This window comes from Rousettus aegyptiacus, unplaced genomic scaffold (assembly GCF_014176215.1).
Source record: "Rousettus aegyptiacus isolate mRouAeg1 unplaced genomic scaffold, mRouAeg1.p scaffold_m13_p_11, whole genome shotgun sequence".
Lineage (NCBI taxonomy): Eukaryota > Metazoa > Chordata > Mammalia > Chiroptera > Pteropodidae > Rousettus > Rousettus aegyptiacus.
In genome coordinates, this window is record NW_023416286.1 from 84477222 (window position 1) to 84498308 (window position 21087).

General features: G+C 38.5%; 1 protein-coding gene across 2 annotated transcripts in view; it reads left to right on the forward strand.

Annotated features, from left to right (window-relative positions):
* Positions 1-21087, forward strand: part of DIAPH3 (diaphanous related formin 3) — a 430201-nt gene that overhangs the window by 32754 nt on the left and 376360 nt on the right. For both annotated transcript variants that reach the window (XM_036228908.1, XM_036228909.1), the window contains exon 2: positions 9894-10061. In XM_036228908.1, the coding sequence (XP_036084801.1) occupies positions 9894-10061 (168 nt within the window). The remainder of the gene's footprint in view (positions 1-9893; positions 10062-21087) is intronic.

Below are 21087 nucleotides of genomic sequence, written 5' to 3' on the forward strand. Positions count from 1 at the left end.
ATAAGACTGTTCCCTCTGGGAACAGCAGGGAAGCGTGTGCGCCATCTGTATACGTTTGAGTGCAGTGTGATGGGGCTGGGACAGTAGGAACAGGTTCCGTGGAGGTGGTAAGGTCACCTTCCATCTTGGGGAAGACTTCATAGAGAAGGTGACTTTAGTGGAGTTTTGAAGGGTGAGTTGGAATCTGGGCTTGCAGGGCTTGTGGTAACCTTTTCCTCTGTAATTTACTTCCTGCATATCAGCTGAATGGATGCCTAGTGGAAGTGTCAGGCTGGCAAGTAGAAAGCAATTGTTGATGTCTTCGGATAATTTTCATGAGTGGGTACACTACTGATTTGTCTTTTATTAAAAATAAAGTGTAACATTCACTTACAGAGCTAACATATCTTCTTTTAAGTATAGAGTGTTATGTTTGAATACAAGTATGAGTAGATGTGGGCAGATAGAACTTTGAAGTTTTTGAATATTCTTTTAAAATAATTCTGTGCTTTCTTCCTCTGAATGGATGTTTTACTTACTACTTTATTCCATGGTATTACATTACAGAAACGTACACTTGTTAATGCAAGGGGCTACTCTTTGATCAGTGAAGGAGAGAGTCTGGGTTTTTCTTATTGAAAATATAAAAGGCATCACACCTAGCATTCTTTCTGATATAGTTGAGAAGGATTTACCAAGCCAAGAAGCTGTGGCTCGTGTCCCAGTTATGGAAGATAGAAAGCTTCATTAATTTACTAACGTGAATATTAATAGAACACATTATATACTTAGGACCAATTCTAGGAGTGATTTAGTGAATAAAAGAACACTTCCTGTTCTCAAGGACTTATACCTCCAGTTGAGTAAACATCTATGATGAGGCAGTTTCAGAGTAGTCTATGTACTGTTCTGTAGGCAAGCAAGCGCGAGGTCTGCAGGTGTCTAACCCAGTTGAGGCAGGAAGGCTCCTACATGAGATTGAGCTCAAACTGAGAGCTAAAGATTGACTTGGAATTCGCCTGATTAAGTGGATGGGACATGAGTTGTGGGTGTAGATAGGTTCTAGGTGCAAGAAACAGCCTGTGCACATTTCAGAGACTCTGGGTTTTTCATTACATCTAGATCATATAGTGTGAGGGTAGTGGACTGGTGAAGAGGAAGTAAGGTTTTGATTAGGATGGACCTTCGAGCCATGGTCATGATTGTCATCCTGAGTAATGAGGATACAAAGGGTAAAGAGTTTTAAGTACAGGAGTGAGGGACATGGTTGGATTTGCATTTCGGTGAGATCGTGATGACGTCAGTGTAGAGAACTGCTCTGAGAATTGTAGGGGCAGGGAGGGTGAGGACATGGCCATCTAGGATGCTACTGGCAGTAGGGACAGAGAAGATGAATTAAGATATAGTCCACATGGTTTGTTTCCTTATTAATTTTCATTAGTTATTATAATTCAGCTCACTTTTCTGCTGACTTGAATCAACATCAAAAGTCACAATCAATCCATGTCATCGCCAAGCACCTAGAATATTTCCTCCCTCTGCAGGTCCACTTTTTCTTCTAATCTGACATTATTTCCCAACTCTCCCAGATCTCCGAAGCCCTCCTGCTTTGACCTTTGTACCTCAAAACCTGTCATCTTGAATGTTTGCTTTCTTCTTGCTTTAATGGAAACCTAGATGTTCTTTGAAGGCTGTACTTTCCTGTATCTTCCTTCAAAAGCTTCCAGCTTTTTAAGCATTTCTGTGCATCTCTCCTTGGTCTTAACTGTAAGTTTGCTCGTCCCTCCCACTGACTCACTGGAGACATAGGACTTGAGTTACTTTCTTCTTTTCCTCCACTGTTTCTGTTCCTATTCCGTATCTGCCTCCAGGGGCTCTTAACCTGGAGATTATGGTCCATCAGGGGGTTTGTGGTAGAATTCATAGTGTCCTTGAACTTGAATGGGAAAAAGATTAAATCTTTATTTCCCTTAAGCTTTAAGTGAAATTTGTTTTTTTAAAAAATTATGAATATAGCTCCCCCTCTCCCCACGCACAGTAAGATTTGGCCCGTGACTTTATTACCACAGAAATCAGAAATCACAGATGTTTTCAGAACAAGTTATTGAAGCTATTTCAAAACCCTTTTTCTTTTTTGGGTTTGAAGAACAGATTTTTATTTCTCAGAGTTTCGGATGTAGAGGTCCATGATCATGGTATTAGCAAATTTGGTTTCTCAGGAGCACTCTTTCTGACTTGTAGATAACTCTCTCTTTTCTCTGTGTCTTCATCTGTTATTTCTTCTTTGCTCACATGATGGGTGCTGGGGAGAGATTTCTGGTGTTTCTTCATCTTATGGGGACATCAACCCTATTGATAAAGAAACAAAATGGTTTATATTCAACACTATGTATTAGATTTTCTATTACTTCTTAGTGTAATGCATTCGTGAAGACCAATATATTACGATATTATAATTTTTAATATTTATAATCCTATTTTATTTAGTTTTCTTTGTAATCATATGTATTTTAGGCATTTAAAAGCATTCTATGAGGAGCACAGTATTAAAGTCATTATTAATATATAATAAATTTTTCTAAAACTTAGTGGCCAAAAACCATAAGAAACATTTAACATTTCAGTTTATTGGGTCAAAAATTTGGAAACAGCGTAGCAGGATGCTTCCGGTTTTGAGATCTTTCATGAGATTATAATCAAGACATTGGCTCAGGCCGCAGTCATACGAGGCCTTGATGGGGCTGGAGGACACATCTCCAGGGTGACTCGCTTCTGACTGGCGAGCCAGGTGCCACCTGCTGCTGGGAGACCTCACTTCTTCCCTCTGTGGCGTCTCCGCCAGCTGCTCTGTACTGGCTACCTGTAGAATACGTGCTGCATGCTGTAACTTCCAAGCAATTCACTAAAATATGAATTTAAAGCTGGAAAAGCTCATAGGTAACATTTAGGAGTATTGAAGTTACAGTGCAGCGGTGGGAATTGTTACTGAGTGATAAGATTGTGGCCGATGAGTGGTCCCCTCCCCCTCCCACCCATGATGTCTCTTTGAAATAGTGTTGTCACCAGCCTTTTTGTAAAGACCGTGGAACGGGTATGCACACTGTTTAGCTGTTACATGTACCATCACCAGTAATTCTCATTTCAGTCTTACGGGGTTCCCTGATGCATCCCTTTTCCAGAGCTTCTCAAGATTTCTTCTGCACCCCAGAATTAATCATGGGATCTTATATGTTGCTGATTCCCATGGCGTATGATTTCCTTGGAAGCATTTACAATATTTTACCTTATTTTATAGTTAGTTCTTTTATCATATGATTTTCCCTCACGTGGGGAGCATCTGCAGGGGTGGCACTGTTAGGTATTTCATCATCCGGTCTTTGCTCATTCATTCATTCATTCATTCATACCTTCAACAAGCGTTAATTGCTCTGCGGGCCAGCTACTGTGCTATATAGGCTGAACATACACCAATGACTGTAAAAATTACCCCTTAAAGAACCCCAAGTTTAGTGACTTAATACTGCAAACAGTTATTCTTTCCATGGGTCAGGATTTGTAGTTGCTCAGCTGGGAGGTTCTGGCTTGCGGTCTCATGAGGTCTCAGTGGAGATGCTGGCTAGAGCTATTTAAAAGTATTAGTCTATGAGGAGCTCAGTATTAGCCATCTATAGCAATGTAATGAATATAAGTCATCTGAAGGCTCAGCCGGGGCTTCCTAGTGGTGCTGCACTCACACGGCTGCGGGCACAAGGCCTCCGTGCTGCTTCGGCATCTGTAGCTCCTTTCTTTGCCAGGTGGGCCTAGGTGGTCTTGAGTGCCCTCCCCATCTGGCAGCTGACAGGCCCCAGAGGGAGTGATCCAAGCGGAAGCGAGACAGAAGCTGTAATGTCTTTCGTGGTCTAGTCCTGGAAATCGCACTCTATAATTTCCACAGCATCCTATCGGTTACACAAGTCAGGACCCCTTAGAGACTGGCTGCCACAGTGACTAACGCCGTTGACGGTTTGTCGAGCATGGCACTTGTATTTTACCGGAAGAGTCAACAGTTACAGGATAAATGATTACAGGTTTTCATAAGTGGAAGGATACATGTGAGGGGAATAAACTGCTGTGCGAGACAGGGTGGGGAAGCGTGGGCTCACGTGCTGCTGAGGTACAGTGGTCGGCTGGGGCATTTCAGGCCTTTTAACCCGAAGCTTGAAAGGTCAGACGCAGTTTTCTCCCTCATTAACAACTCACTGTGATAGCTACTGTCGAGAAAGGTTTAAGTAGCTTGGTTAGGGTAATAGCAGGCATGAGGCTGGCGGGATGCAGAAGTCAGACTGGAAGCGTGTATTTAGTCAGCAGGTTGCCAGTACTAAAGCTAATTAAAAAGCAGAGCTATTTAAGCTGCTAGGTTTTTTTTCTCTTCTTAAATATAGTACAAGATTGCATGAAAATTGATAGATAACTTTAAGCGATACATATTTTTTTCTGGATTTCAGATATGCATTCACATAGAATTGATTCTATAATCAGTGAACTTTTATTTGCTTAATAATTCTCCTGGATTGCATGAAAATATCTACTCCCTTCTGGGCTCTAAGGACATATGTTTATGATCACACATAGTTCTTCAGATGTTTCAAGTTGTAAGATGACTGATAATCAGAGTATCTTTCATTTTAAATTAAAAAAAAAACCTGTTAGTATTTAAAACGTTGGAAGAGTGAAAGCTGCATCTTCGCTGTTAATGTTGTACTATAGCTAAAAATCCAGATAGTATTTTAAAGCCTGTTTTTTGGTTTAATTAATTTTATTTCAACTGTCGTTGCTATCAGTATGAGATAATACTCAGTGGGGTGCTCATTTAACTTCCCCCGAAGATATTATATTAATTTATAAAACTCAGCACACCCCAGATACAGCTGTAGCCATCATAGTAAGTGAGGTGTATCACCTCCAAATAGCATTGTGCTAGAATTCCCTCTGTCTTCTGTGTTTAACCAGTTCTTCGACAAAGACGAATTGTGTACTTTATCTATCTGGGTCGTGTTTCTAGCTTATCTTTAAGACAAGAATTTTATATAAAACTAAAAGGTATGCAAGTGCAGAAAATGGTAGAAGACACGTGCTCCCAGCCGAATTGCCAAATACAAAATAACCGTTTACAGTTAGTATGACGGTGATTTCTATCGTGTTTCTGTGTACAAAAGTATTTTAAAAGTTTGCTTTTAGAACTTTGCTTTTATGTTCTATTGTGCCTTGCTTGAAGCAAATTGTATATACAATTCCATGAAAGGTAAATTAGTGTTTTTTTTCATTCGAGTAGTTACAATATTTTTTTAAAATGAAATTTCTTTAGAACATTTAAAGTAATTTGATAGTAAAATTCACTTGGCACCTGGTTTTTTAATAGTGTCATGATTATGTGGAATCTACCTGTAGTGCTCAGTAGAGCATCACATACCTGGGGATGCTTTATGTTAAGCCTGAGGTATTCAACAAATTTAATTTACGTTGTATCAGAGGAAGGGTTGTGTTTATTTTTCTCCTATGGCTTCTTCCTTATTTTGTCTTTCATCCCTTCTAATCGGGGGAGGTAGATAAAAACATTGTACTGAAATTATGAAACACAGGTCTTTTGTATCTTATATTACTGTCTGGATCTTTGAAGATTTAGGAGCTAGAAGAGGCATATTGCTATTTTTTCCTATCTTGCCTTTAGCTAGCATTGGTACTCTGTAAATTTGTTCTTCCATTTGGATAAAATCCAACCCTCCCCAGAGTTTAGGTGTTAAGCATATCAGGGAGATGTGCTAATTCTATTTTAGTACCGTATGAATTCTGATACTGTTTATTGATACAAATATAATTCTGCTAAAAAACAATAGGTTGATTCTCCCCCCGCCCCATAAGCTAAATACTACCAAATTTTTATGTATGAGTATTTTGGAGCTTGTCTTATGGTTCAGACATAGTTTCCTCATTGTAGAGATTACACAAATGCATTCAATCTGATGCTGCATTTCAAGCTCTAAGCACACTGTGTAACATATAGAAGAAATTTAATCAATATTAAATATTAGCCATTATTATTTTTATGACTTTTAGAGATTTCTGTTTTTCAAAGTTTGTCTCTAGGTGAAAACTAAAATTTTAAAACGTCTCTTACCACGGATGGAACTATTAGGTTATGCATTCACAAAGTAGCTTGTTAATTGCTTAAGCTTACTATTTCCATTCATTCTCGTGTTTACCTTTATAATATTGATGTTGTATTAATGATGTTTTGCTTAATTTCATGTCATAAGTTTAGCATGTTAATGAAGTTACACTTCTGTGGTGTGTGCAGAGGAGTCAGCATAGTTTCTACTCTGAGGGATTGATATTACTTGTATAGAAGTGGTGGCAATGAAGTTGTAATTCAGAGGACAGGTAGAGTCACTAGATTTCATTTCTTAAATCAATTTTGTTGTTGTTATCTTTTAGTTTTTTAAAACGAACGTGAAGAATTGGGGTACTAATGTACATAGGGACAGTAACTTCTGGACATGTATTCATGTGGAGACAATTCAACTTTATATTTCTGAGTTATGCCAAAGTAGGGAGTGTGGATATTGGTGAGTTAGAATTCCCTCTTTGGTACTGTAATAAATTCTACATACCTCTTGCTACATTTTAAGTAGAGCTATGTAATTGCCTGTTTATGTGCTTGTCTCCTTCACTTGATTGTTATTTATTTCCTAAATAGCTCATTCATCTTTGTATCACCAACACCTAATGGAGAACCGAACCCTTCTCCATTGCTCATTTCTTTTTGGAAATTTGGGATTCCATTTGGTGTCATTTCTCTTTGGCCTATAAAACTTTTTTTGGCACTTTGTAGTATGGGTCTGCTGGAGACAAATTGGCTCCGATTTTGTCAGTCTGTATTTTTCTTCTATTTATGAAGGGATTTTCCCTGGGTATAGAATTCCAGAACGACAGTATTTTTCTTTCAGTACTTGAAAGTTGCCATTTTGTTGTCTTTTGCCACCATTATTTCTGGTGAGAAATTTGTTATCATTTGTGTCCCTTTTCTCCTGTGTGTGTAATGTCTTCATTTCTCTGGGTGTACTTTTAGGGTTTGCCCTTTATTTTTAATTTTCAGCGCTATGACCAGGAGGTGACCAGGTATGGGGTGTTTTTTTGTTTTTGTTTTTGATCCTGAGCTTGCTGAGGAAGGATTTACTTAGCTTCTTGGATTTGTGAATTGATATTTCAGGAGATAATTCTTCTAATTACTAAAAAATGTCTTCCGTACCATTTTCATTTTCACTCTTCTTCTGTATCCCAGTTACACTTGTGCTACAACATTTCATACTGTCTCACAGATCTTGGTTGCTGTCTTTTTTATCCGTTTTCCTTTTCCCATTCTTTTTTTCCCTCTTTCTTTCAGTTTTGATACTCCAGCTGTGTTAGGTTTCACTAGTCTTTTCCTCAGCTGTGTTTAGCTTCCATTAAGCCCACCTGATGAATTCTTCCCTTTTGATACATTTTTCATTCTAATAGACATAAAAGCTTCCATGACCTTGCTGTTGAAATTCTTCATCTCTCATGCATGATGTCCACCACTCTTGACATCCTTTATCCCCTTTGTCATTTTCATAAATCTTAATTTAAATTGTCTTTGTCTAGTAATTCCACCATCTGGGCCATCTTAGGTCTGCTTCTTTTGACCAGGAGTCACATTTTCTTGATCTTTTATGTATCCCACAATATTTGATTGTATGGTGGATATTTAAAAAACTTATAGTAGAAATTAATATTTGCTCTTCCAAAGGGCATGCCCTTCTTTCAGGCTTTTAGGATGGGGATCTGAGTCAATGTGGTCTCTAGCTGAGCTGGCTTTGGGCTTTCTTTATGCTTTAGTTTTATGGAGCTCAACTACGGCCTCAAATGTGTCGAGGGCTTGGGATCTGTGCACTGAGATTCTGGCGATCTGTCTTTTGATTTCACAGCTGAGCTACTAACTTTCAAAATTGGGGGTTTCTCTCTCTGTTTTAAAGTCCTCATGTTCTTTTTGTTTTCAGTTCTATTTCTGGCTGTTTCTTCAGAAAATCTCTCCGTGACCTAGTATCCTGCACCCAGTCTTCAGACGACAGCTGCCATGTACTCTCTCTAAAGGCCTAGAATACGCTATTGAGATTTCACTCATCTTGATTGCCTGGGTCAGGGATTTCCAAGGGCAGCTGCTTTGCACTGAGACCTCTCACGCCTCGGGGAACATCTGCTTGCTCGGCTTCCCTGCCCCGCTCCCCACCGGCTGGAATGCTACCGCATGCAGTTGGTGAAGACCTCGGGGAAGGAGTTGGTAGTCGAGTGCAGACTTGCTTTGTGACGGGGGCTCCTTGGAATTCTAAGCTGTCACGCCAGTACCCATGCTTCTATCAATACTAGCTTATTGAAAAGGTGTCTGGGTTTTCTTCACCCTTGTTTAACTTCTTCAGCTGTGTGTAAGGGATGAGAGCAGCCTGTCACTTTCCGATAGCTCCGATAGGTTTCATTGTGTCCTCAGCTCTCCCATGGGTTGAAATCAACAGCTACTATAATTTCGTAGGTTTTGTGGCTTGTCGTGGTTGTTCCGAAGAAGCAGTGGCAGAAGCTGTCACGTTCTTAGCACTTTAACATTTGGGTCAGGTTAGATGGACTATGTGTATTTTTCCTAGGCGTTATCTTCATAGCGAATTTAAAGACCTATTTTAAAGATGAGCATTCTTATCTTTGCATCTCATTATTTGAGGACATCCTATTTTGTTAGTGAATAATCGATACTGTGACTGGTACTTTTAAGTGTTGTATTTCTTTAATGGGCTACACTTGCGCTATCCTATAGCACTCTCCGTGGTGATAGAAATATTCTCTACTCTATGTTCTTTGACTGGTATGGAAGCCACTAGCCACATGTGGCTCTTGAGTACTTGATATGTGGCTAGTGCAATTAAAGAAGTGAATTTTGAATTTGTGGTTAAATCACCACATGTGGCCAGTGGTTCTCATAATGAATAACACAGGTCCGTGTACTAGACATATTATGGCAAAAGCAGTAGCTTAATGTGCATAGGTATGCTGAACGATTCACAGAATCCTTGTGTTTTTTAAATATAGTTCTATTAATACCCACTTAAAGACTTTTTTGATTGTTACCATTTGGAATACCATGTGAATCTGGTTTTTCTGAGAAATAGAACTTGTTGAAATTCAAGAAATTTTCAGTGAATAAACAATTAGCTTTGTAAACTGATACTATGCATTTTCAAGTATCAGCGAGCTATTTGATGATCTAATTGGAGAAGTGATCCCACTACAACAAAAATCCAGCTTTATTTCCTGATGTTTTAGCCACCCTACTCTGTAGCTACTCATGAAATTCAAGTACAGACTGGCCTGAGTGAAGAGAAATGTGTTTTTTCAGGCCGACAAGCTATGGAGATATGAGTAAAATTCTATTCTTCAAATTTTTAAATTGTTCCCCCACCCCAGAGTGTAGCATGCACTGTGAAAAGGGCTCTGGACAAGGGGGCCAGTAACTGAGTGATAGTTAGATTGCCATCCACTAAATTACCTAAGTTAGCTTTGTAACACTGCTTAGATAGCTAATTTATAAAGAGAAGGTCACCCGTCATTAGAATCTCAATTCTATAATTTTAAAATTAGAAAGTATCTTTTGAGTTGTCTGATTTGTCCTCTGCTTTTAGAATGGTTACTAAAAATGTTTTACTAAACACACACACCCCTATATATAAAATTTAATTTTACAATGTCCAGTGCTGAATATCTCCCAATGAAAATCAAGTTGATAATGTGATTGACCGTGTTTGCCTATTCATTCCGGGGGTCAGATAAATGTTGAGAGGGTGATTATTCATATGTTATTTTACCTTTCTTTGTAGCTGGACAAATTTGCCAGCATAAAAATTCCAGGTAGCAAGAAAGAGAGGCCTCCACTTCCGAACCTGAAGACGGCATTTGCAAGCGGAGACTGCTCTTCAGAGACGATGGAAAACTTTTCCAAGCCAATGTCCGAGAATGAACTCTTAGAACTTTTTGAGAAGATGATGGTAAGGATTTTGATTCTTATAAAATGTTGTTGGGTGTAAAAGCCTTAGCTTTCGATCATGTTTCCGGATCCCTAAACATATCTGGAGCTCGTGTTCCAAAGGGTGCTTTCTGATGTCATTGAAGGTGACACTTTCAGCGTAGGTGCTCTATGGTTCCAAAGATAAGAATCCAAAGAAAAATGTCATGCCAGTTTTTTGTTCTTTTCAGGGTAGATAAAAACATAGATACCCTGAAGTATCGAATGAGACGTTTCTGTCTTGAATAGATTAAGTGGTCCATCCGTCTGTGTTTGGTTACATTTTAGAATGACGATCACACTGCTCTTCTGTGTGGGTTGTCAAGCGGATAACCAAGTTCATCAGTTATATCTGTAGAGACTTGGGCTCATTTTGGGGTGTGCCTATTCTGGTGGAAACACTTCGTGTCGTTTGTGGCCTTCAGTTGGTTCTCAATGATGGAGACTCTGACAGACTCAGCTCCTAACTTTCAAACTAGCTGAACTAATTTGGCTAATATCCAACATACATTAAGTATATTCAAACCCTTTGCCACAAAACGAATGCTAATTTTTTATAAATAGATTATTTACATAAGTAGTTTCTACCCTCAAGTTGCATATCCCTTAGGATTCAAAACAATTGGAAATTAAATGATTAAAAAATGCCAGAAGGTAGTATTTAATGATTAAGTTATTTTATAAGTTCAGAGAAGGAAGAACCTTCTTCAGAGATACCTAATTAGCTTCAGGAGAAATGAAAGTGGAAAGGAAATCGCTAATTTAGTGAAATTCAGGAGGGTGGAGGGAGTAGAGCCCCGTCTCCGGCCCGGGTTTGGATGGTGGAGAGAAGGGCATTGTCTAGAGATGGGGAAACAGCAGTGAACAGAGAATGAGGATCCAAATAGTTCAAGCAGGGACCAGTGAGACGTGGGAAAAATTAGACTGGAATGGTTATTTGGGGCAGAGTATGAAAGGATTTTGTATGCCATTCTGAGGAGTTGTATATTATTTTATTGCAGCATCACGATTCATTTTGCATATGTGTGTTTCATGTATTGGTTTTGACAGCTTTCTTTTGTTTCCGGGGAAATGACTGCATTCACCTATTTACATTAGAGTGTAAGATGTGCTTGAAATTTGGGTGAAAGTTAAGAGCTGCTGGAATCAACTGGTGTATTTGCCGTTATACTGTCTTGTTTTCATCAACAAGTGTTTGTATTTACTGTTGCACATGGAGCTTCGGAAGACCCCAGAAAGAACGCCTAGTTTGTGTCTTCCTGGGATTTGTAACTCGTATGAGTGATTCCTAACTTTTCATCACTGAACATACCTTTTATTAGTATTGTTTTACATGAAGCCTAAGCTTGGGAAATTCTTACCTATAACATCAGCTCTTGATGAAGTGCTGAATTTAGCTTTAGTTATTCGTACATGTATAACCTCCTTACTCTTGTCAGCATGATTTAATATAATTTTAGCCTAGAATGAAGAAAACAACTTTTTTTTCTTTTTCTTTTTGCTCACCTTCGCCTCTGTTAATGAGCCTTGCATACAGGTAGCTCTTCTGGGACTACCTTTGAGGACTCAAGATGGTAAAGTACCCTTTGCTCCTCACTCATCCAGGCATCATTGTGGAACTGCTCACCGAAATTAATCTTTCAGATTCTGGAGTGGGACTTTTTGGTTCACTTGTGACCACCTGATTAAGAAAAAAATTTCTTTCTCTTTGATTGTAATTGATGGCACCCTCTGAGTAAGTAGAGCTGGCCTTTGATGTTAGATGTTTATGGGGGCCACATTTTATCACCACAAGCCAGTTACTTAGCAATACTGAAAAATACCGATGTAGTTTATGGTACTCTGTTCTGAACGCGATTCCTTCAGAAGTGTTTTTTCCGTCAGTCTTACCCTTCTCCTGGCTAAGAGCAGCAACTTTAATAGTATGCACAGAGCAGATAGGTATTTTGAAGCATAATACTGGCAGATAACTGGCCCAGTCACCTGTTAAATCTTACACAGGCGTCTCTCTCGACAGAAGACCTTTTGCAATCAAACTCACTTTATTAAGCAGAGCCCATGAAACTGTTGCTTTCTCAGTGTTGTCCAGTGTGCTAACGAATGAGTCTGTCACAATAAGTTCTTTCTTAAAAAATGAGGACTAGGTTCTTTGCTTCCCTTTCTGATTCCTTTGAACTATCACAGTACATGGTAGGGAAAACCTGCAGATGATTTTGAAGCCGAGAAGGGTCTCTTTCCTTCTTTAAATGTGGATTTCAGTGATATTTCTCAGGGTTTTCAGGGTAACCACATTTCTGACAAATTTAAAGCTCTTTCTCTGTCCGTGGAGGCTGCTAGATTTAGGTTGCTTTTGACTTCTGGCTTGCACCTATTGGTGATATTTAATACCACCGTTAATAAAATTTTTTTTGACGAAGAAACATTTAATAATTAGCCATTTAACGTTTTGGCGCTTAACCGGTACAGAAGTTTCATACCATTTAAAGTTTGCATCTAGACTGTTTGGTTCGGCATTGCGCAACTTTTAGAATAATTTTTATTCAACATTATCAAAGGCATTTAAATAATTTTTACATGAAGTAATAACTTTGTTTTGAAAAACATCTTTTCCCTCCTCAAGACAGTCCTTTGAAAGACAGGGCGCTGTCTTGATTACTTAATGAATGTGAAGTACAGCGTAAGACTTCACCATTGGTACTCACTTCGCTTATTTAGGAAATTGATTTACTTGCTCTCTGGGTAATAACTTCAGTGTGCTTTTTTTTTTAAGGTAGTGATGAATTTTTAGTTACACTTCTTAAGGGCTTTTTCTCCCATTTATTTTTCGGTGAAAGCGGAATTTTCCTGTCAAAGCCCATATTGGTTTCTCTGTGGATCTAGATAAGTTAAATAGTTGTGCGGATGTCGTTGTATATACAGCTTTGATTCCTGGAAGTCATAGTTTCATGGTTACTCTTGAACTCACTTTAAGCTATATGGACCTGGTTTTTTTCTTTCTTTTTTGAGTGAGGCGAACATGGTAGGGATCAGCTGAAAGTGACTTGTCTGTTCTACTCGTTGCCTCTTTGAACCAGCCCTCTTGGCTTATTTCTTTCCTGCCTCTGGATGAAATTCAAGGCAGGTCTCAGAGCTTTTCATTGACTTTCGGCTCGTAAAAATCCTACTTTAATAAAAGTAACTTAATTTTCATCCAAAGAAAGCTTTTCTCTTTCCCTCTTTTAAGCCTGTTCCATGTAGAGTCTTACCCAGTAGGGGCTGTTCTTGGGAGGGAGGTCAGCCTCTTCTGTTTCTTCACCTTACTTTTCTGTACTCCCTAGACTGAATCAGTCCCCTTCAGGATCAGATTGGAGATGGGGTTGGGGGAGGAACTAGCATATACTTGCTGGCCTAGGCTGTTTATAATCCGGCACTGATGCCGTGGGTGTTGTATCAGCTTCTTATTGCTGCTGTTAACAAATTGCCATCGACCTGGTAACTTAAAACAACACCAACATGTTATCTCCAGGTTCTGTGGGTCAGAAGTCCAGGTCGGCTCACTTGGTTTCTTTAGGTGACATAAGGCCCAAATCACTAATACGTGGGCTCTTGAGAATCAGAGAGGCTTTTGGGAAAATCCTCTTCTGGTTCATGTTGGTGGCATCTCGTTCCTTGCTGTTGTCGGACTGAGGTTCCAGTTTCTTTGCTGTCACCTGGGGGCTGCCTTAGCTTCCCGGGGCTCTTTCCCATCCTCTAGGTGGCCCCCTACATCTCAGATGCAGTAAATCCATCTCGCGCTTGCAATGCCTCTGCCATCCCCTCTGGCATCTTTTGCTTCCACCTGGAGCAAGTTCCCTGCTTTAAGGGCTCATGTATTAGATTGGGTTTACCCAGATAATCCAAAATAATGTCCCTATTTTAATGTATGTAACCTTATTTGCATCTACAGAGTCCCTTTTGCCATGTAATACGAAACATTTACAGGATCTACGGATTGGGGTGTGGACATCTTTGTGGGACTAATTTACCTGCCAGAGGCGCAGGAGATTACAAACATTGATTCCTTTCTTCTGTGCTGTTTTGTGACTTCCTCTTAGTCTCCCCCACCATTCCCTTGTCACTTGTGAAGTCCCCTGTGTCTGGCCTACTCTTTCATGAGCCTGTTCCTCTGCTGGGGTCACCTTTTGGATGCAGTATGATCCAGGTGGCCCGGGCCTGCTTTCCTGGGAGTCCACATCCTGTCCATGAGAAGCCGATGCATCCTTTGTCCTTAGCTCCTGTCATTAACCTCCAAAGCCTGCCCTCTACACAGAATAATTTACTCTGGCTCTTTCTACCCATAGCTTTTAATTTTCACTGTTGTTTTCTTCCAGATGTTCACCCTTCTAACTGTAAGTGGCATTCTGATCATCAGGTCCTGTTCGGCACACGTAACACTGCCGGCCGTTCCTCCTTCTTTGCATTTCTACTTTTTCTTTGGGGATCATGGCACTTCTTCCCCTTTCCTGATTTTCCTTCCTTCTGTTCAGTTCTTACTAGTTTCCTTTTCAGGTCCTTTTATTTGCTCTGAGTGTTGCCTCTGGCCCTCTTGTCTTTTCGTTATCTACTTCGGTTCCCTATGTACTCCTCTGGTGGATTGGAGCCCTTTCATGTAGTAGAATATCCTTATATTTTGATACCTCGCTGTCTTCTACAGAAGAGTAGGTATAATTGAGTTCTCTAAAAGATGCTAAATCCAAACAAGCTAGATACTGAACTCATCATTTTATTTTTTTTTCTTGCTTTATTGAAATACAGCTGACATATAACATCGTGTAAGCTTAAGGCATACAATGCGATATTATGTAAATAATATAAACAGAGCCACTTTACAATGGGGTTGGAGCTGCCATCCCAGGGGACTTGTCTTGCTGTCTTACTCCTCAAACCTTTGGAATGTTAAAACAGAACAAAATAACCTTTGGACTGGACCTAAAGCAACCTTGTATCTCAAACAACTGTTTGCGAAGGTGACAAGAAAACATAACCACAGGACTGATGACTACTGGACTAAAAATGAAAAACATCATTTAGATTTAGTGTCTGTGTTAGCTTATCTGTACCTGTAGCAATTCCTTCTCTTGATGCGATACTTCCCCTTCCCTTTCCCATATATGACCCCCCCCCACCTTAGCCTCCTAATCAGGACACCGGGTTTCTATCTGAATCAGTGCTCTCGAATCTGAATCAGTACTTCCCACATAGCTGTTCTTTTGATCTAAAATAAATGCTTGTTGCCTCTCACTTTGACCTTTTAATTTTAGGTTAATATATATTTCAAAATGGTTATCGCATTAGGATTAGTTAACACATCCATCACCTCAGAGTTCCTTTTTTCCTTGTGGTAAGAACTTTTAAGAATTACTCTTAGCAATTTCAAGTGTATAGTACAGTGGTGTTAAGTAGAGTCACCGGGCTCTGTACATTATGTCTCTAGAACTTACTCATCTTGTAACTGCATTTTTGTATCCTTCGACCACCTGTTTTCCCCACTTCCCACTCCCCAGCCCCGGGGACCACTAATCTACCCTGTTTCTATGAGTTTGGCATTTTTAGATTATACATCTAAGTGACACCATGCATTATTCATCTTTGACTTATTTCAACATGGTTGGACCCTGAGGGCATTATGCTATCACGGTAGCAGGATTTTTCCTTTTTCATGGTCGAATAATATCCCATCATATATCTTTACAACAGTTTCTTTATCCATTCATTGCTCAACAGACACTTAGGTCGTCTCTATGTCTTGGCTATTTATAAATACAGCAGTGAACATGGGGTGCAGGTATCCCTTTGAGATATTGGTTTCGTCTCTTGGATATATACCCAGAAGTGTAATTGCTGGATCATATGGCAGTTCTATTTTTAATTTTTCGAGGAACCTCCATCCTATTTTCTGTAGTGGTTTGTAAGAATTTACATTTCCACCAACAGCACACCGGGCTTCTTTTTTCTTTACGTTCTTGCCAGCATGTCTTTTTTGATGATAGCAATTTGAACTGGTCTGAAGGCACATCTCATTGTGGTTTTGATTTGCATTTTCCTAATTAGTGATTACCTTTTCATGCACCTGTTGGTCTTCTGTTTACCCTCTTGAGAAAAATGTTGATTCTGTTCTTCTGTCCATTTTAGAATCAGATTTGTTCTGAGTTGTATGAGTTCCATATATATTTGAATACTAACCTCTTTATCAGATATGTGGTTTACAAATATTTTCTCCCATTTCATAGGTTGCCTTTTCATTTTGTTGGTCCTTTTTGCTCTGCAGAAGCTGTTTAATTTGATGAAATCTTATTTATTTTTGCTTTTGTTGGTTGTGCTTTTGTTATAATATCCAAAAATTCATTGCCAAAACCAACGTCAAAGAGCTTTTCTCCTATGTTTTTTTTCTAGAGTTTTACTGTTTCGGGTCTTACATTTAAGTCTTTAATCCATTTTGAGTTAATTTTTGTGAGTGTCGTAGATAGTGGTTCAATTTCCTGTTTCGCATGTGATTATCAGGTTTTCCAACATCATTTAGTGAAGAGACTGTCTTTTCCCATTGAGCATTTTTGGCTCCTTTTAGAAGTATTAGTTGAATTCTGGGCTCTTGATTGTGTTCCATTGATTCGTGTGTTTTTTTTTTTTTATGCAAGTAGCATATTATTTTGATTACTATAGCTTTGTAATATAGTTTGAAATCAGGAAGTGTGATGGCTCCAGTTCTGTTCTTCTTCAAGATGGTTTTGGTTATTCGTGGTCTTTTGTGGTTCCATACAACTTTTATTTTTTATTTTTTTCTATGAGTTTGATTATTTTAAAAATTTTTCTCATTTAAAATTTTTTTATACATTTCACTTTTTAATTGTAACTGACATACAATATATTGGTTACCTGTGTACAGCATAATGATTAGACACTAAATATCTTACAAAGTGATCCATGCAACTATTAGAAATGTGTTTTTCTATTTCTGTAAAAAATACCATTGAAATCTTGATAGGGACTGCATTGAATCCGTAGATGACTTTGGGTTAGGATGGACATTTTAACAGTACGAATTCTTCTGATTCGTGAACACATGATAGTTTTGCATTCATTTGTGTCTTCAGTTTTTTAAAATGAGTGCCTTCCAGTTTTCACTGTAAAGACCTTTTACCTCCTTTATTAAATTCCTAAGTGTTTAATTGTTTTCAATTCTACTGTAATGGATTTTATTTCTTTTTCAGAGAGTTCATTGTTAGTGTAGAGACAGGCAACTGAGTTTTGTATGTTGATTTTTTATCCTGCCACTTTACTGAATTCGATAACAAAATTTAAAAAGAAAGATCAAACAACAATTCCATGATGCCTTTTCTGATAACTGCAGAAAACAGTTAATGTCTTTTCTCTGTTCCTAAAGTACTGCAGTAAAGGCTTTTTTTTTTTTTTTTTTTCCTCCTTGTACATTCCAGTTACTTGAATTAAATTGGCTAGCTCCTTATTAGTCCAGCCTTCAACCAGGGTTGATGCTTGGTCCTGATAGTTTTTATCTAGTAAGCCGAGTATATTTCTGTGTTAATGATTAAATGAGTGACTATGTATGTTCTATTCGTTGATTCATTAGATCCCTTTTCTAATCTTTCTATAAGAACTGTATTTTATTGGACTGTGAACATTTAACTTTATGCATCTTTGTCCCTTTAGAGCCTTCACCCTGCATATTGCACATATGGTCTGTTTCTTTTGTTTTGTCAAACAGCGTGTTTAAGCAATAAAATGATATAACTTCATACACACAGAGTTAAGTGTAGAGATGTCTTGTGTTCTTCCTAGCTTTGTAGTCAGACGTCATTGACATGTTAGGTCCAGGAAAGAAAAGACACTGGAGCAAACTGATAAAATGGAGCGAGATTGTTTAGGTGCATTTGATACTTCTAGGTACAGTTGGTGGGTGGAGAGTCCATCTTGTTAACTTACTTTTGCGTTCCCCACCCCCTTTGGGTATATGCTAAGGACAATTTTTCTTTTTTCTCTTCTTTTCCCCTTTAATCCTTGGATATTAAGGGTTTATGCACAGCAATTTCTTTAGTCAGATAAATGGACATCTATTATGTTGAATTCGTAAGTGATATCTTGAGGGGCACCAGGAGTCTGAATGAAAAGAGAAACCAATAAGAACCCCTTTGTGTTAATTCTCTAAGTGTTTATTGACTGCTATAGATTGCTACGAGCAGGTAGTTTATTTCAAGTATTAGCATTCTTTACAAATCTACTTCCTCTCTTCTAAGCATTTCTTATCTATTACAAACTAAGAAAGTGTATTTGGAGTTGACTAGCTAAGATGAGAGAGGTTTTGTGGGAATGCTTTGTTTCGACCTATTAGTTATCAGTCTTTCCTCTCTCCTTTAGGTAGAAATTGAAAAATTTGGGGAAAGGTGGTTTAAAAGCCATCCGAATAATAATCCAAATATAAGGAGGAGGAGGAAGAGAGTATAGAAGTATAAGGCAATTGTCAAGTTGATTCATGGGTTGTATTTGTCAGGGGGGATAATGTCAATGCCTAGTTGTTGCTTCTAGATCCAGATAAATGAGAAAATAAATGATTTAGGAGCATTGAATTTTGCCTGGTGGGAGTTTGTTGAACCAATAAAATAGAGGAATTTCAAAAGGATGAATGTTATGTTAATGTTTAAACATGCTCTTTCACCAGCTGGAAAATGATGTGTCTGCACAATTTCTAACTCTGAAGACCTTTTCTTAGTCTTATTTTTGTCTCTAGAAAAGTTAGCTCTTATACCATAAGTCAAATGACCATTTTATCTTTTATGTAGTTTCCAAAGAAAATGGCCATTTGTTTAGACAGTTGAAAAATAAAGAAACGAAACCCATTTTATTGGTAGCGATGTTTTTATCTGCAGGAATCACAGTTATCTGTGATTGTAGGTGCTTATGCATATGCTTGAAAAGTTCTAGCCACACTATATTCCAAAAATAGTTGTGAACTCTCCCTGTATTCACTCTCAACCTGTCCCGAGAGCCCGTCTCACTGTGTGTGCACCTGCTCTTCTCCCTGTCTCGACAGCACAGCTGTGTACAGACATCACCATTAAAGCATTTTCATAGTGAAAAAAAAAAATCATTTATATAAAAAATGATTATAAAGGTTTGTTTAAGAACATACCAGAAACGATCAAAAGAAAGATTAACTATTCTACAGCTTTAGCATATTTATGGACATCTCAAATATAAAAAAAGTAGTAATGAAGTTAATTCCAGGTTCTAGGTTCTAAGTTGTATTTATCCTTTAAAGGTTTTGGTAATGTTTACTTAAAGCTAATATAAGATTAAACTTAAATTACAGAACTGGTAAGGTTCAGTTAATGTTGACTATTTGAGAGTATGTAATGACCTGGAACTAGATAATGGAATCTTCCATTTCTTATTGGTAGTAAAAAAACTTAGTAGGAATAAGCATTAGCAAGACCTTTTGGCATTGTGTGGTATGGAAGATAAAGTCCAGTGTGGTTAAGAAAAGAATTACACTTTTAGAGGAAATATGAGTAAAGTTGTGCTTGTAGGATATTGAGCTCTGAAGTCTCAGGAGAAGTCATTGTAATCATCGTGGACCTCTTAAGATGCTTAACCAGTCTGTGACTATAGGGATAGGATAAAATGTTAGCAAGACAGACGGCTACCAAGGATGACTGCGTATGGGCTTTAACCTAGGAAACAGAACATGATACACTGTTAAAATGAAATGATTGCTGTTGACTTAACAAAAATTAAAGTTTGGTTTTGCTATTGTGCACAGAGTTTTTACCTTTGAATATAATGCTTATTGACCCATTATGATTTTTCAATCGATTATTATATTGTCTTTCCAGTATCCACTTTATAATTCTAGTCATACCTCTGCCTGTCTGGAGTGTTTTTCTCTCTCGGTAAACTGTCTCACACCTGTCCATCTTCACCTTGCTGCTTGTGTATATTTGCTTTGCTCTCCAAAGAGTCAATCATTTAAATGTAATCTGACACTCCATGGCGTTAACTAACCCACAGCACTTGATGTATGTAAATTTAATGAGCCTGCTGTCTTGTAAAACCCACATCATGAATGAAAATAGTTTAACATTTGTAATTTAGTTGAAAAAAAGTCTGCTCTGTGTTTGCCATTCTCTGCTTGATTGCTCCTTAGTACTCCAACTAGTTGTGTATATGTGCATGAGTATTAAGATTACATCTTTCTTCCCCCTCTTAGTTTTGGCAAAGAAAACAGAAAATATGTGTTTTTGTATCAGTGTTTTATCAGTCTGGGATGGAATCAAGGTGTCTACAAACAGTAGAACACTTGTAACTTCTGGTTTGTGGGAACCTCTGGCCCTCTCCCATGCATAGGAAGAATCCTTTGGAGTATCGGCAAAAATGCCGGCTCGACTCCATGCTGTTAACTTGGTTTCCAAGTCATGGCCACTGCTGAACCCCTGATGTCTTTGTTTAGATCAGGAATTGTGTATCCTTTCATTGCTCTGAGTGGATACAGCGCCACGCAAAGTCTCACAGCTGGGGAGTGAAGTATGGGTGGGATCTCGGCCCGATTCACCCCTTGGCCAGGTGCTGCCTGACTCCAGGTCATGGAGGTGGCGTGTGGTTCTGCCGGTGCTCCCTGAAGATGTGATGGGTGTGAGTTGGGCCAGTTTTACTGTGTCAGTACCACTGGCAGAAGATTCTGCCTCTGAAATCGGACCCTGTTCTAGGCTGGGGTTGTATTGTCTCCAGCTCCATCCAGTTCCCAGAACATTACGAGAATTTCATACGTTTGTCTCAAAACAGGATTAGCAAATTCGATTTGGGAGCTTCTGTTATATCTTATTTATTTAACAAATATCTAAAAAGTAACCACTGTGGTCTATGCACTGTGAAAGTGGCAGCAAGTGTAGAAACATTCTTTTGTAAGTTATCCGAAGGAGGAAAAAGGAAGTCATAGAAAGGAACGCCAGAGTGGAAGAAAGGCTTTTTCTTTTCATTTTAAT